Raw genomic sequence first — 17,096 nt, 5'->3', positions numbered from 1 at the left:
CTATGTAGTGCACCACTTTTGACCAGAGCTACTGGCGTACAGGACACCCCCTGCAGCCCCTGCAAGGTGTGTGTGTGGGGGTGGGGGGGGGGGGGGGGGGGGGGGGGGGGGCGTGTGCCTGTCATCGATGTCTATTTGGTTTTTTTTATCCTCAAAGTCATTCATAAACATTTTTAATTTCCATATGCGCTAGGAAGCTTAAGCATTTGTTTCTTGGGCTTCAAGAATGTGACTGATCAAAGTGCCTCAGGCCTTGAAATAGAAATAATTGATTGAAAGTAAATGGGATATCGGTGAACAAATGCCGTGGTAAAGACTACGACGGTGCCAGTGGAATGAGTGGCGCTTACTCACGGGTTCAAAAGCACATGTCTGGCCGAGAGTTTCACGCATTGTTCTTAGGTAGAGTTTTAGTTTAGAAAACGATCTCTCCGCAGAAGTGACAGAATGGTAAACAAGAAAACTTGATTGCCGTAGCAACATCAGGGAAACTGGGCAGAAGGGAGTGGTGCTTCAAACGCAACAGTTCTGGAACATCTTTAATTGAGCCTCGCGCATTCTCCCTTATTTTCCCGCCTCAACACATCACGGAAAGAGATGAACTGTATAGGACGCTCTGGGATATGTAGTCTGGATACTGGACAGGCAATTCATTGGCAAATGCAAACAGATCATCTTTAGTGGAGAACAGTTCTTCAAGGGCTTAAACAAACCAAAAAATATGGGTTGCTGATTAGTGTGCTGTGTTTAATTTCATTAAATCATGGCAGCTTTGCGACACCATGTATAGCTTCGTGAAATGTTTGGCTTAACATGAGAAAATAATGACCAAATAGGCCTACCAATAGATATATATCCATTAGCTAAAGTATGAAAATGCTGTAAGGTGCTCCGGATAATAGCGTCTGCTAAATTACTCAAATGTAAAATGCTTAAAGCAAGGCTAAATGCTACATGCCCTGGTACCACAGAAAGACTATCATCGATGTAAGTCTAGCTGACGCATTCCACATTTGTTTTTTATGGAGGGGGGGGGGGGCTTTAACCTTGCGGGGGGGTCAAGAAACCTGTGTTACGCCAAAACTAGTGCACTGGGTAGGGATTAGGATAGGCGACGTTTGGGACGCATACCCAGAGCCTCGGAGCAGGTTGGATGTTGAATGGGCTGATTACTCCCCTGTCCCTAGTCCCTAGCATTTTGATGTGCAGGGGGAGAGAAATGATGCAGCTGACACCAGCAACTGATTAACCTGTCAAGATATTAAAGAAACCTGCATGCAGATAGGATAGTGAAGGAGGGGAAAGAGCAGGCCGTTTGCTATAGAGTGCCTTTTCTTCATCACCACTTATCTGCAGATTACCTACCTTCTGTGCAATGCATCCCAGAATGCTTCCATGGCTTTATAATGAATAACTGTTTTGAGGAATGACCTGGAGTGGTCTATGATGAAAATCGAGCCAAACAAGAGATTCGGAGCTGTTTAAGTAAAGCAATTAATACATGTTAGGGTTGAAAGGAACAAGAGAACACGAGAGTGCGTCCTGCTTAAACATCTGAACCATGGCACAAACCATGATGCCGTAAATTAAGCTGCAGCTTTAGAATGGGGCATGCAGTAGACCTGTGAAGGAACGGAGGACCTCGTTAGCATTCTTCTGGAGCCGTGAATGCCTACAGCTGTCTGTAGAGGAAGTGGTGATGTGTCAAAGGAAGTGCTTCTCTGTGATGTCCAGCGGGCAGCATCTGTACCCTTGAGTTAATTGCAGATGTTGTGAATAAGATGCGCGCGCTTGATTCGCGGGCGTAACAAGAGCACACACTGCGTTCGACTTCTTCGCAGAACACGAGTGACGGTACCCCGTTACCGTAGCGATACCAATGCTATGTTCAATTGTTCTCGTTTTCGGATGAATGTGGCCGGCCCTGGCTCCCTGCACCTGCAACTGTTACTTTGACTTTGAGTTCTGTGGGCTGCCAGAGTAGGCTGTAACTGTGTTGATATTAGATAAGGGGAGAGTGTCATTCTGTCCAGTACTTAGTTCATTTCTGGCCTGTAGTTTCAGGTTGGGGTTAGAGGCAGCTCTGCTGTCAAATCAGACCGGCCCCGTGGCACACTGACAAACCGAGCAGTGAGCGGGGTCCCCATACACTCACCCTCCTAGTGCGTCCATTTCTGATCATCATCACACACCTTCACGTGCACTCTGTTTGTTACCGTGTGTTCTCAACAGGATCGGTCAGCCACTGAAATGACCCTACTGTCGTGTGGGGCTATTCCGTGCTGTGTTGTCAGAGGTTGGGATCTAGCCCCAACTCTGCATTAACGGTGTGATTCAGCATCATACTGCAGCTGACCAATGAGCATGATTAATGAATGTGCCCTGTGTGGCTTCCAGACACTACACCACTGCATTTCAATGTGATATACCAAAATGTCATAGAAAGCTAAAATGTGAGTAGTTCAAGAGTTCCATCTAGTGGGTGTTTGATGCTACTACATGATTGTCCACTGTTACCACAGCCAGAGGACTGCAAAGGCTTGGCAGAATGAACTGTACAGGTGGTTTACTTACTATTTTTATATATATTTTTTTCTCCAGATCACTGGATCCACCAATTACACCCAGAGCCCTCAGCAGGTATAAATCAGGTGGGTGACCCTTTTTCTAATTTGATTGACTTTTCATTTCATTTTCAGGCCCAGGGCCGGCCCGCTCGTTAGGCAGGATTAGGCGACTGCCTGTGGCAGCTGTTGGAAGGATGCATCGCTGCTGCGCTCCACCAACATTTCATCCAGAAAAACAATGGAACGTAAATCATGTATCAAGTGAAGCATATGGTAGAAAGAGTATGTGGCCTTTTCTGTAGCCTACAGGCTGGAGATAGAATGGATGACAATGTAATGAGACAGAAACGTTAACATCATGTAGGTTTCTCAGATCAAATTGCCGAACCTAAAATGGCGCCCAATCAAATAAAGAAATTACGCTGACATGTTAACAAACAGTATATCCTAGAAACAGGACAGGTCAAAGTGAAATGGACAATATGGAATGGACAAGCAGGCTACTCACAACTGATGTCCAGGAGTTTGATCCCGTGGGCTAAATAGCCATGATCAGGAGTTTCAAGTTTTTTTACGAGCTGATCATAGCGAGAAAAAAAAACACTGCTACATTTCCCGCTGTGTAAACACATCGCTAATATGTTCATGTAGCTGATGTTCAGAGCTTAAATAGCCAAATTGATTAAAGCCAAGGCAACGGCCTGTTTTACAAACGGTGGGCCTACCACATAGATGGGCATTCATAAAATTCCACTGTGGCCAATATGGTAGACTACACTCCGTCTTTTAGATGTCTTTTGTTTGGTCCTGACCGGATCGGCCGTCCTTTTTTGTTGTTGTGTTTTATAGAAGGTAGGCCTACCACATAGATGGGCATTCCTAAAATTCCATTTCAGGCGACACTGTAGGCTATACCTCAGTAAGCACGGACTGACACTGACGCCTTTTGGATGTCTTTTTTTGGTGCAGTCCAGACCGACCTTGATTTGCACGTCCAAGGACGTCGGTTTTTGGTCCAGTCCAGATAAAATCTGAACCAATCATAGACGTCTATTTGTCCGGTCTGGACCAGCCTTGATTTGGCTCAAGCATAGAAGTCTATAAATGACGTCTTTTCAACTTCATTCAGAACTGAAAATGAACCTGGTTTCAATGCCCGGGAAAATACATCTTTTCACCTTTCATTTAGAACCTAAATTGAACCTAACTTCAACGTTTGGAAAAATCCATATTTTTTTTATGTCTTTTCAACGCAATTTTGCTTACTTGGACTATTCTAGTAGTGGCTGCAGTTTTTTGTCTTGCTAGGGTGGCAGAACGCCCAGGACCGTCCCTGCCTCAGGCCACACACCTGTTGTCATTTTCTCTATGGATTAACAAAATAGCAGGCGTTAAAAATATATATAAACACAAAATGGATTCTAAAAAAAGTATTTGTGTCCCGACTTTGGCATTGTATAGCCAACTTATATAGAGAAATGTTTTGTTTACAAGCAAATGTCATGTTAAGTGATACATACGTGCGCATGCTTGCATTAAAAAGCCCTGTAGCAGAATAGCTATACGCTGATGTCCGGACATTGACAAACTTAGCAGTGAGTGAATGATTGCTGTGTAAACGCACAAGACTGATTAGCAATGCTCAACAAGTATGTTCTTCTTCTGGCTTTATCTATTGCTATTTGTGATATTTTACCTTGGCTTGCTGGGTAATCAATCATCCGTTGTCATCTGCAATTTTGTAGAGGATAACCATCTTATTGCGTATTTGTTAACCCTTTAGACTTGGAATTGGCCTATCTGGATAGGGATAAATTGAAATGTTTCTTACAGAAGAACTATGAAATGCATAAGCATGCACACAATAGAAAGTGAACCGTTCGGAGATTACGGGAAAATGATTAGGACAAAGTTGAGGACACACATGAGACTCATTGCAAACATTACACTGTTGATTTGATGTGCGTTTTACATTGACTGTACTTTTTGCCTGCATTTTTTGTTGTTGATAACAACATCTGAAAATGCTCTGGATACACTCAGTAACATGATAAGAATATTCCTGGGAAATGTGGGGTAGGTGCAACATAAAACAAACCAAAACAAAAAATGACAAGGGTTTGAGTGAGAAGACAAAGGGTTTTAGTGAGACGTGGCCACACACCTCACCAAAGTGTGCACAGTTCCTATGTCATTTCAATGCACTTTTATGACTCAAAGAATAGTCTTTCGGTGCTTTTTTTGAGGACTCCTAGCTGTGCCGTTGAGGAACTAGAGCAAGCACACTTGTAGTTGTTTTGTTTGGAAGACAACCCTGCATGCCCCCCCCCCCCCAATCACACAATTACTTTTGTTGTTCACGCAATCGAAAAACGGCCCTTTACAAATCGCAATCTGGCTCAGGCGGGCATCATTGGAAAGCTTGTTCTATTGCCAACATGACTAGTTAAGTTATAAAATATAATCTTACAGTGATAGGCTTTTCACGAGGCAATTCAGAGAAACAAATTGTCATTTTGGTGCGCATAGAAAGGAGCCATGAGTGCATTCAGGTGCGTGTTCTTCACAATAGACAAACCCAGGCTCATTCTGTTCAGAACAACCCAGGGTATGACGCCATGTCATCTTGTAACTGTACATCAAACATACGGATCATGAACGCTGACACTGTATTTGACATGAGTTGCATGATTTGGAAATGTGAAGTGCACCTTGCTTGTATGACGTCAAAGCGGTATTTATTATAATCGTCAACGTCTCATCTTTTAAATGACGTCGAGTCCTCTTAATATACAGCATTTCCATCACTCAGACAACAAAACATTAGCAAAAGTTGCCCAATTAGCGGAAGAGATGGGGGGGGGGGGGGGGGGGGGGGGGGGGGGGCAAATTCTTCATGGGGTGCATAAGTTTAGAATGTCTGTCCGTCAAAACCCATACAATGCTGTGAATCGCAGAGCATGAGATCAGACGTCATTGATAGTATGTTACTGTACAGCCACTGTGTTCCAATTCAGGCACTTATTAATGCCCAAATCTGCCATTATCAACCCGTATACAGGTACAAGTATATTAACTGACAACTTCAGATGCAGTTTATGTATGTGTTCATATTCCCTTCAATGTAAACAAGCCCCTTTCTGATTCTAAACGGTGTGCACCTTTTCATGACGCGGCCCGGGAAATAGGTCTGTTATGATGTTCAAAAATGGGCTTGGTTCATTTGTGGTGATTACACCACTCCAAGACATGCCACAGGGGGGCAGTGTAGGCCTGAGAACCTGTTTCTCATCTGGCGTTGGTACAGCATACTATCAGTAGATGCACGTCATCGCGTCTAACTGTGCATGTGCAGGCCATCAAATAAAAGGCACTCCTTCGATATGAAGTTGTTTTTCGTCGAAAATGAAAACGTGTTAGTTTGTCACTTTCACGAGGTTGGAGTAATAGCATGTTCAACTATGTAAGACATTGGCTATAATCGAGGTTGTGCCTTTAGATTTCGAGAAAAGTAACAACTCAGGTAGAATTCCTCACTTCTCTCATTGACTTCTCAAACCCAAAACTCCAACCTGGTCTGTTTGGTCTGTTTCGCAAGCGCTCCCGGAAGTCTCGCGATGTTGTGCCTCTTGGGTTTAGAAACTCTGTGATACCATGTCAGGTTTTGGTTCCAAAATATCTGGATCGCGTTCACTTTAGGGAGACAGAGGTCCACTAGTAAGTTATACCGTCTTTTTTTGTGTTGTCACGAACCCCACAATGCACTACTTGTATTTTCTTACTGTATGTGTAATTAATATACAATTACAGCTCATCTCCCTCTCTTTATGAGGGCGAGGAGTTTCATAATAACCCCAGGCCAGATTTAGCTGATGCCTGAATGATAGTAGACATGGACACTAAGTGGTGTGGCGCTTCTACAGAGACCCAGCCAGGGAGCCACTGGTGCATGTCAGGACAATAATTACCCCCAGGATTAGAGAGGCCTGGATGGGGGACAGGTGTCAGGCGATACCTGAATGTGACACTGGGGTAACTGTGACACCATGACAGCAATGGGACAATATAGATCCTTTGAATGTGACATATGTGACTGTGACATGTGTCTCCTCAGATCACGGGGTTCCGTAAGGAGAGGGCGAGCATTGGCCACCACTGGAGTGACGTTGGTTCGTTTTACAGCATTCATATAAAAGTACCGGCTGGCAAAGCTCATGACATCTGAGGGTGCGAACGACAGACAGGAGAGAGAGAGAGAGAAAGAGGAGAGCAAGAAAGAGAGGCATATTTTGCTATATTCATTTGACAGCTGTTTACCATGCTGGATCAACATGCCAGACATCACCCTCCTCCTCCTCCACTGTCATAGCCTGACTGCACCTCCTCCACTTATTCCTCACCCTTCCTCCTCCTCCCAAAGTTGAGTGTGAGGGGAAGAAGGGAGGGTCTGCGCCTGGCGCCTGTACAGTACTTAGCGGAGTGAGAGAGGGAGGGGAAGTGCAGTGCCTCCTAGACTCTCCAGGCTAAAGAGAGCCTAGGGGCAACAGGGCAGCCTAAGGGGCAAAACGACTGCTTAGAGGCAACAGAAGAGCCCTGTTTGGCATGGCTCTGTTTCTGGATAGCTCCCAGGCCATGGGGACCGTGGGGGCCTATTACTGCTTGATCCGGAGGAGGTTCAAGAGGAGGCGCAAGAAACGCTCCGAGCGCAAAGGTACTCCTCTCCAGGATAGCTCGGAGGGATAGGCATTGTGTGTGTGGAGGGGAGTGCTCGTGTGGACTTGTGTGTCTGTAGGTCTGTGATTTTTTTTTATGTCACTGTACGTAACATTGATGTACTATTGGTTGAATTACGAATGCAAGGATTGCTCTTGTGTGCTTGTGTATTTGGTATTTACGGAGTTGTGAGCGTTATTACTGCACATGTGTCTGAGAATGATGCCGGCAGTTTTCAGATATTGGAAATATGCCATTGAGTTTGTGATAACAATATGGTGGAGAATTCAGGCATAGAAATGTACAATGTTGTGGTTGAGCGCCTCAAATGCACGTTAAAAGTTTTTGAGGCAAACCTGTATCAGTAGTAGAATAGTATTACTTTATTTTCCACAGAAACATCTATTTGTGTTGTGGTATTTGTGTTAGAAGGATCAAGAACTGTGTTTATGTCACATATAATCTTGCTTACTTGGACTATTCTAGTAGCGGCTGCAGTTTTCTGTCATGCTAGGGTGGCAGACCGGCCCGGCCTCAGGCCCCACATCTGTCATTTTCTCTATGGATCTAGCTTTTCCCCTTTAAACAGCACTATAGTTGTCGTACATTCAACTCTGAACCGTACTGTCAGTGCCACTCAGACTTCACACACCATATACAGTACGGGTTATGTATTCTGTCATTGTCTATGACAGGATACAGGCTCAGCCCCTTGCTTTGGGTGATGGCAATAGGCAGATATATTATCTTTCTGCAACGATGGGGGAACCGGTAGTCTATTGCAAGACGAGCAGATAGGAGTTTCAATTCAGAGAGGTGTCCATGCGGAAAGTATAAACCCTCCTTCCACTCCTGGGCTTTAATCTCTGGAGCGTGGATACACCATGGTGATAGGCAGTTTTGTCTCTTTGCATACTGTAACGTGTCCCCGTCATACACAGTCTTTGAGAGCCAAAGCTATACGAGAGAAAGGAGAATCTGAAAGGAGATGAGGAATGTGATGGTTAAGTTTTAAAAAAATGATCTGATGTGTTTGATTAATAAAAATACAAATCTTATAATATTCCTGATGTGGAGGAACTCTTGTGCACTTGTTTCTTCAGTTGTTCACCCTGTATAGAGTCTGGAAGGTATAGGGAGAAATAGCAGTAGTGTCTCTCCGCCATGCCTCGTTGGTCAAAGCCTATGGGGAAATGAATGTGTTTTGGGGGGGATAAATGCTAAAAAATAAGGTCTGTGGTAAACAAAGGCTGAGGATATCTTCTATGTTTTGTTCTATGAGATAATCTTCACCAGCTAATGTTACTTTTTGTGAATTTTTAAGCATTTCTGTTTTAAAAAGCACGTAAAGAACATAAAGGCTTCATAATTCATAAAGTAATGTTAACTGACAGATATTGTCTCATAGAACAAAACGTATTAGATCTCATAAGGCTGTGTCAATCTCAGGCCTTATTTTTGGCGTTTATGCCAAAAGCCCATTCTTTCTCCATTCATTTTCCCCTTAGGAATGGCTGAACAAATCAGAGGTAACTCGTTTCCGTTTTTAGGAAAGGGAAAGGGGGATACCTCATCAGTCGGACAACTGAATGCCTTCAACTGAAATGTGTCTTGCGCATTTAACCCAACCCCTCAGAATCAGAGAGGTGCGGGGGGGCTCCCATAATCAACATCCACGTCTTCGGCGCCCGTAGAACAGTGGGTTTAACTGCCTTGCTCAGGGCGACAAGCTGGCGAGCGCTATAGACAATGTCTAACTTTATAAGGAACTAGAGGAATCGAGTTTTCCCCAGTCTTCCAATGATTTCTTGGAAGTGCTTGGTCTGATTCCTCAGAGCTACAAAATCATCTATCTGTTGATGCATTACGAGGAAGGACGCCAGTAGGGATTATTGCTTTGTTGCTATAATAGTCTGTCAAGAGGTAAACAATGAGCTGCCACCTTGGCATATTAATCATATGAATGAATTAAAGGGGAAGTTCAGCAGAAGCTTTTAATTATTAGACACGTTTAATATTCTGGCATAAAGCCGCCTCCCGTGACTGAATGAGTAAATCAAATCTATTGTAGTGGAACATTTAGTAAGTATATTTGGGACTGAAGATATTGTTGTCTCGCATTATCTGTAATGTGCTGTGCTGCCTGCTGAAGTCATTTTTGTAATATTCTCGCTTCGTTGGCTTTTGACACGATTGCCAATGGCTGCTAATATTTCGGGGATTAAATAACTCTGACGCTTACTCAGCACAACCCTCACATAATATTTGAATGCAGATTCCCTGTCTTCTTGAAACACTCAAAAGGCAACGCAGCAATTACTTTGGTCTCATTCTGTCCCATGTATAAAATACATAAATGTAGCTCTAATCCATTGTAAATAGTTTAAAAAATATATATATATATATATTACTAAGATTTTTCCACTGTTTACACCCTTCACACTGGGAAGCTATGCGTACCGTCATTTCCGCTGAACCTTGATGCTAACTGGCGTGCGGCGAGGTGAGGTGAAGTGTGAGTGGAATCTACTGGGGAGGAGAGTGAATTCCAGACGAGGTAAGCGGACGGACGGAGCACACGGCTGCCTGGCTGCCCTGGGATGCTAAAGGATGTGTTTGTCTCGTCTGCCTGAGCCGTACGCCATGAGCCTCTTGTCAGTCTGTCTGTCAGACGTAGCAGTATCCTCTTCTCTGATAGGTGGGGGTTGATAGTGATACTTGATAAGTGGCCGTGCTGTATCCAGATGATCCTGGTATCCAGTGAACCCTAAGATAGCTTGCATTCCATTCTAGGTGGTTCTAGGTATATGATTTAATGAACCTAGGTGGGGTTGTAGCTTTGGTACCACCGACCACTATAATCAGTGGGTAATCTGATTTTGCACACACTAAATAAATTGGCCCACCCAGCGAAGGAAAGGCACCCTGTGTGAAGAATTCGATGAGAAACAGTGCATACAGAGACATGCACTAAATGACCTAAATTGCTCAACCCCATATTGGTCTCTAACAGTCAGGCCAACCCAAGCTGTACTGTGCAAGTAGGCTACTAGTAGGTCTGCGATTGAAATAGATAAATGAGGCTGTCAACTGAGTCCGAATATACGCCGGTGTCACACTGTTTCAATAGAAAAACAACATAAGCGGATGTTCAAAGTCCACAACAATGCTTGAACCACATCAGGTCAGATTTTTTTTGTGTCATTACCCTTTAATTGAAGTGTGCAGGCACCTCGCACTGTTTGGTTAGCGGAAACACTGTTGCACATGAGATCGAGTTTGCAAAACAAATGGCCACTGGATTAATGCAAATACTCAGGATATCATTCTGCCAGGTAGGCAGGCGTAGGCTACTTTGTAGTTCACATTTAATTGAGAAGGTTTTCGGGAAAACATTTTCATCTACCAGAAGACGGTTAGGCCTGTCATTAGCGTCGCTATTTTGCCTGTTCAGTAATTGTTTGAAACCTGGACGTTTTACGTCAGATTATCTTACAAAGACATCTTACGTCAAAGTAGCCTACAGCGTAAATCCCACCATAGAAACGAGGAAGCAATTATTTTAGAAAGACGGCCTCATTTGCGTTCTCCTGTTCTGTTGGTTTTCTTTAAACCTTCTTTCGCTGTCTAGAAGGCATTATCCTCGTCATATTAGCAGCCCGTGATAGTTGTTGCATCTTTAGATCTCCCCTCTTTCTACATTTTGAATGGATATTTCCGTCTATGGAACCACTTTTAGAACACGTGTTTTCTGCAAATGTTGAAGAAATAGTAGTTTATCAACATTTTAAGCTAAACATTCTGATCTATCAGCCTTATTAATGGATACGGCATATACCTCCACCACGCTACCATGACACGCATCCTGGGGTTTAAGAAGTGAGCATACGCAATGCCCACTGAAAAATAGATGGGTATACATTCAGCGCATCTCACTGCGTATATAACCTCCACTACACCACTAACTATAATGTTACATGCAGCTGACCCTCTCAAACAGGGGCCACCTCTCCCTCCCCCATCCCCCACCTCGCCCCTCTCCTGGGTAGTCGGCCTGTCTGTCAACATTACCTCCAGACCTGGTTAATCCAGGAGCCGTGAGGTGTGAAATTCAACATCTTACCCTTCCCTTCTCTCCATTCCCTCCCTTCTCTCCCAGAGATAGAGGAGCACCTGGCCCGGCCTTGACGGCAGCGGCAGCGGGGGAAGACAGCGATAGTCATCTGTTGTGAGCTACGGGGGTAGTGGTGCGGAGAGAATGGCTGGGGATGGGAAGAGAGCTAAGGCAGAGCTAGGCAGAGCTAGGAACCTGGAATCGCTCATCTGTCGTATACCTACCTGCTGAGCACCTGAAAAAAAATGGTGTGCCTCCTCAATGTACGGTGTGGGAGAGAGTACAAAATCACCTGCCTGAGTCTAGGAAGGTAACTGGCTACATGTGACACAGTTGGACCGTCACATGCAGGGCAATTTACACAGTAGCAATTTTCAGCACTGGAGGCCACAGGGCAACCCGTGATGGCGTTAAATGGATTTGATCCAACTGGCAGTCAGCCAGCTGGTTAGGAAGGACGAGGGGCTGCTTCGGTGGGTTGCATGAAGGTTTCAGGACTCGGGGCAGCTAGAAGAATTTAACAGGAATATTGGCTTCCAGTCTGACCTGGTATTCCCAGAAAGATCCAATAATGTCAACTTGTGATTATGATTGTGCGTTCTGCCTTTGTCGTCATCAGGCCTGCAGACCAGAGGCTGAGAGATATAAGCCTAAGGTTAACCCTTGTTAACCCTTGTTTACCCTTGTTTACCCTTGAGCATGACAGTGACAGACCCCTCTGCTCTGCCTAGCCCTTAGAGTTCAGGTGAGAGGTGATGGTGTAGTGTGTGTTTGTGCCTGCGTGCGCGAGTTAAGAAAGAGAGGTGACTGAATACTGCGTATGAATGCCAGGCTGTCATCAGCATAGATCTGGAGACTTCTCTCCCATTGGAGAAGACCCACAAGGGAGGCTGACCCCCCCCCCTTCCCCCTGACCCTAGTCTGTTAAGTGACACTGATTAGCATGTAGAATATATACAGCTTCCCTGTTGTCCCCTGTGCCATCATAAAGATTTAATTGGTTTCTATGGGGAAAATGGTAAAGGGACCGAAGTCACTTAATGTCCTTGAAGACCAGGAGAGATTTTATTAGCTGTGCAGCAATGGGAGCACTGATCTATATTAGCTAAGGCTACCATTTACAATAAAATGGACAGGACTCACCCTTACTAAGAAGGTTGGGGGAAAAAAACTCAAATGTATTCCAGGTGACTACCTCATGAAGCTGGTTGAGAGAATGCCAAGAGTGTACAAAGCTGTCATCAAGGCATAGGGGGGCTACTTTGAACAATCTAAAATATAACATATATTTTGATTTGTTTAACACTTTTTTGGTTACTACATGATACCATGTGTGTTATTTCATAGTTTTGATGTCTTCACTATTATTCTACAATGTAGAAAATAGTAAAAAATAGAGGAAAGCCATCGAATGAGTAGGTGTGTCCAAAATGTTGACTGGTACTGTATATCAGACAGATTGATATATACTGTAATGCTTTTTGATTTATTGCAGTTCAGTTTCAGCCCATTTCAAGGTTTAGATAGGTATACTTTCTTCATTTGAGATTTTCATGTGACTACGCCCTAAATGTCACATTTCCATCGACTACTGCAAAATGATTTTTTTTGGAACTTTCAGTTTAATAGCCACAACATTTGTAACTGACAAACTGAAAAAGGTCAACCAAAAAGGTTGATTTATCCGATTGCATTATAAGGTCAACAATTGTGGAATTTTAATAACATGTCATTGTTACATCTTCAATTAGCTCCCTCAGTTTGTACACTATTGCTGATGAAGAAAATAAGAGGAAAAGCTATGAACTAGCCTACTGCTCAGTTCCCTCTTGATCTGGTAGTTGATTGTGATTCATTTCATAGCCAATGAGGTACTATGTACAGTAGGAACTCTAGGAACAGGTACTATGTACAGTAGGAACTCTAGGAACAGGTACTATGTACAGTAGGAACTCTAGGAACAGGTACTATGTACAGTAGGAACTCTAGGAACAGGTACTATGTACAGTAGGAACTCTAGGAACAGGTACTATTTACAGTAGGAACTCTAGGAACAGGTACTATGTACAGTAGGAACTCTAGGAACAGGTACTATGTACAGTAGGAACTCTAGGAACAGGTACTATGTACAGTAGGAACTCTAGGAACAGGTACTATGTACAGTAGGAACTCTATGAACAGGTACTATTTACAGTAGGAACTCTAGGAACAGGTACTATGTACAGTAGGAACTCTAGGAACAGGTACTATGTACAGTAGGAACTCTAGGAACAGGTACTATGTACAGTAGGAACTCTAGGAACAGGCACTATGTACAGTAGGAACTCTAGGAACAGGTACTAATAACAGTAGGAACTCTAGGAACAGGCACTATGTACAGTAGGAACTCTAGGAACAGGTACTATGTACAGTAGAAACTCTAGGAACAGGTGCTATGTACAGTAGGAACTCTGATGATTTGGTTGGAGGTTTGGTCTTCTAGTTTGATACATCTTATGTTTGGATTGTCTCTCTCAACCTGTTGTAGGAAGGCAAATAAAAAGTAGTGAGGTACAGACAGCTCCCGAGTGGCGCAGTTGTCTAAGGTACTGCATCTCAGTGCTAGAGGTGTCAAGGTTCGATTCCAGGCTGTATCACAACTGGCCGTGATTGGGAGTCCAATAGGGCGCCGCAGATTTGGCCCAGCATCGTCCGGGTTAGGGTTTGGCCAGTGTAGGCCGTCATTGTAAATAATAATTTGTTCTTAACTGACTTGCCTAGTTAAATCAAGGTTACATTTTTTTTTTGTTTTTAACAGAGTCTGTTCCTTTCCGCTCTCACATGCCTCCGTCTCCCTTCCACCATCTCATCTCATCACCTCACCATGGCACATCGATAAGTCACGCCTGTGGCTTGACGGTGCCTGGTCGAGGGTCCTATCCAGCGTGTCTAAAATGATATTTCACGGAGAGAAAATGGAGGGTGTGAGAGAGAAATATATGCTGCCGCTGCTGCCGGCAATGTTCAAGGAAGCTTTTTGTGCCGGCAGCGACACCTTATTTCCCCCCAGTCCGCCCAAACCCTGTGGATCGATCCATCTGCATTAGACCACCGAGGGGTGGCTCTGACAGTTGGTTTCAGAATTCCCCTCCAGCTGTGGTACTATTCCACTTCTAGAACCAGAACTTTCCCCAACTTTACATTCATCAGTGTCTCCTCATGGGTTGTCTGGTTAGCTCTGACACCTCTGGCTGGTGTCTTCCTCACAGCGTCTCCCATCATCCTCATCATGAGTTTAGCATTATTTTCCTCTCTGATTGGATTTGAGTCAGCGGTTTATGGAGTGTGTAACTGGCTCTTGACAAGGGTTGATGATGGTTGACTGCTGATTGAGAGCAGGGTACCAGGTGGTTAAAGACATATTGTGGTGAACTTCATAACATTACATTTCATATTTCCACATTTTCCCTCGCAAAAAAAATCAAGTTGTTCTTTTTCATCACCAGAAAGCATGGAATGGGTTTATCCTATCTTATCAGGGGACAATACCTCAGGTTTTTAGGAAATATCATTTTTATATTTCCATAATAATAATAATAATATTCTTATTTTCTCTTATTTTCATAGGTGTTGTCAGCAAAGCAATGACAGAAGGTATGTTGCTCATATTGTCTCGTTCTATGCCCCTTCAACACACTTGAATGTGGTCCTGCCATTTCACCGCATGTGTGTGTGCGCTCACGTGCAAGCCTGCTTGTGTGTACAGGATACTATGAGCACATAACAGGAGTTGTAAGATATGTTCCGACTTGTGTGCGGTGATGCGTGAATGTCTATGTATGTCGGAGACACGAGTGTATTCTTTGAAGGCGAACGACATTGGCCGACATGGTAACTAGGTGTTGGACTCTGGGGCCCAGGCTGTGTGAGATACTGTCTGTTTCTCCGTAGGACGTGAATGACAGGCTTCATACAGATCTATGTATCAGACATACAGCTCCAGACTCTCCTGGATTCCCTATTAAACACATGTCTACACAACACAGACGGCATACGCTGCTATAGATACGGTACTGGAGAACCACATATTTGATGGTGGATCAGCAATGTAAATATGGCTGTATCAATCCTTTATGGCTTTGACATGTTGGTCTTTAGGATGAAATAGTGTGCTCGCATTGATTGGTTGATATTCATAGTCCTAAGACTCCCAACATTGATAACTTGAGGGATAGGGAATGTGGATAGCAATATGCTCAGATGCATTGATGCTACATATCCTTGTAAACATACAGTTGAAGTCGGACGTTTACATACACTTAGGTTGGAGTCATTAAAACTAGTTTTTCAACCACTCCACAAATTTCTTGTTAACAAAGTATAGTTCTGGTAAGTCGGTTAGGACATCTACTTTGTGCATGACACAAGCAATTTTTCTAGCAATTGTTTACAGACAGATTATTTCACTTATAATTCACTGTATCACAAGTCCAGTGGGTCAGAAGTTTACATACACTAAGTTGACTGTGCCTTTAAACAGCTTGGAAAATCCAATAAAATTATGTCATGGCTTTAGAAGCTTCTGATAGGCTAATTGACATAATTAGAGTCAATTGGAGGTGTACCTGTGGATGTATTTCAAGGCCTACCTTCAAACTCAGTTCCTCTTTGCTTGACATCATTTGAAAATCAAAATAAATCAGCCAAGACCTCAGAAATTAATTGTGGACGGGGGAGGCTTGCAAGCTGAAGAACACCATCCCAACCCGTGAAGCACGGCGGTGGCAGCATCATGTTGTGAGGGTGCTTTGCTGCAGGAGGGACTGGTTCACTTCACAAAATAGATGGCATCATGAAGCAGTAAGATTATGTGGATATATTGAAGCAACATCTCAAGACATCAGTCAGGAAGTTCAAGCTTTGTCGCAAATGGGTCTTCCAAATGGACAATGACCCCAAGCATACTTCCAAAGTTGTGGCAAAATAGCTTAAGGACAGCAAAGTCTAAAAACGTGTGGGCAGAACTGAAAAAGCGTGTGCGAGCAAGGAGGCCTACAAACCTGACTCAGTTACACCACCTCTGTCAGGAGGAATGGGACAAAATTCACCCAATTTATTGTGGGAAGCTTGTGGAAGGCTATCTGAAACGTTTGACCCAAGTTAAACAATTTAAAGGCAATTCTACCAAATACTAAACTTCTGACCCGCTGGGAATGTGATGAAAGAAATTAAAGCTAAAATAAATAATTCTCTCTACTATTATTTTGACATTTCACATTCTTAAAATAAGGTGGTGATCCTAACTGACCTAAGACAGGGATTTTTTACTAGGATTAAATTGTGAAATTGTGAAAAACTGAGTTTAAATGTATTTGGCTAAGGTGTATGTCAACTTCCGACTTCAACTGTATGCTAGCTAACTTGAATCGTGTTTTAATGTGAAACCTTTTAACATGAATGGCTAACAGAGGCTATACAGGCTGTGGATACAATCCAGTGTTGATATCTGTGAGCTTTGACAGTGAACAGAATGCCACTCCAAATCCTTGAAGTCTGTCTCCCTACTTCCTTTTTCTTCAAACGTGTGTCCACAAACTCACTCACAGATAACTACATTTGTTGACATTTTCTCATTCCCGCCCTAGCTAAATTCTGTCGCCCATTATCTTTGTGAGCGAATGACAACCTAATCCTTGGTCTCCGTCAATCCAGCACACACAAAG

General features: G+C 43.5%; 1 protein-coding gene across 3 annotated transcripts in view; it reads left to right on the top strand.

The window, feature by feature from the left end:
- Window positions 1-17,096, top strand: part of LOC110495905 (double-stranded RNA-specific editase 1) — a 59,545-nt gene that overhangs the window by 22,759 nt on the left and 19,690 nt on the right. For 2 of the 3 annotated variants that reach the window (XM_036952413.1, XM_036952412.1), the window contains 2 exons: window positions 2,602-2,651; window positions 15,001-15,027. Coding sequence is in view for 1 of the 3 variants with exons in the window: in XM_021571422.2 (XP_021427097.2) it covers window positions 7,170-7,278; window positions 15,001-15,027 (136 nt within the window). In the remaining 2 variants the exon portion in view is untranslated. Of the gene's footprint in view, window positions 1-2,601; window positions 2,652-6,792; window positions 7,279-15,000; window positions 15,028-17,096 lie in introns of those variants that run through there. The other variant, XM_021571422.2, reaches the window with a different exon arrangement.

The sequence above is a fragment of the Oncorhynchus mykiss genome, chromosome 18 (genome assembly GCF_013265735.2).
Source record: "Oncorhynchus mykiss isolate Arlee chromosome 18, USDA_OmykA_1.1, whole genome shotgun sequence".
Lineage (NCBI taxonomy): Eukaryota > Metazoa > Chordata > Actinopteri > Salmoniformes > Salmonidae > Oncorhynchus > Oncorhynchus mykiss.
The sequence above is the reverse complement of the archived record's forward strand: the minus strand, read 5'-3'. Positions and strand labels throughout refer to the sequence as shown.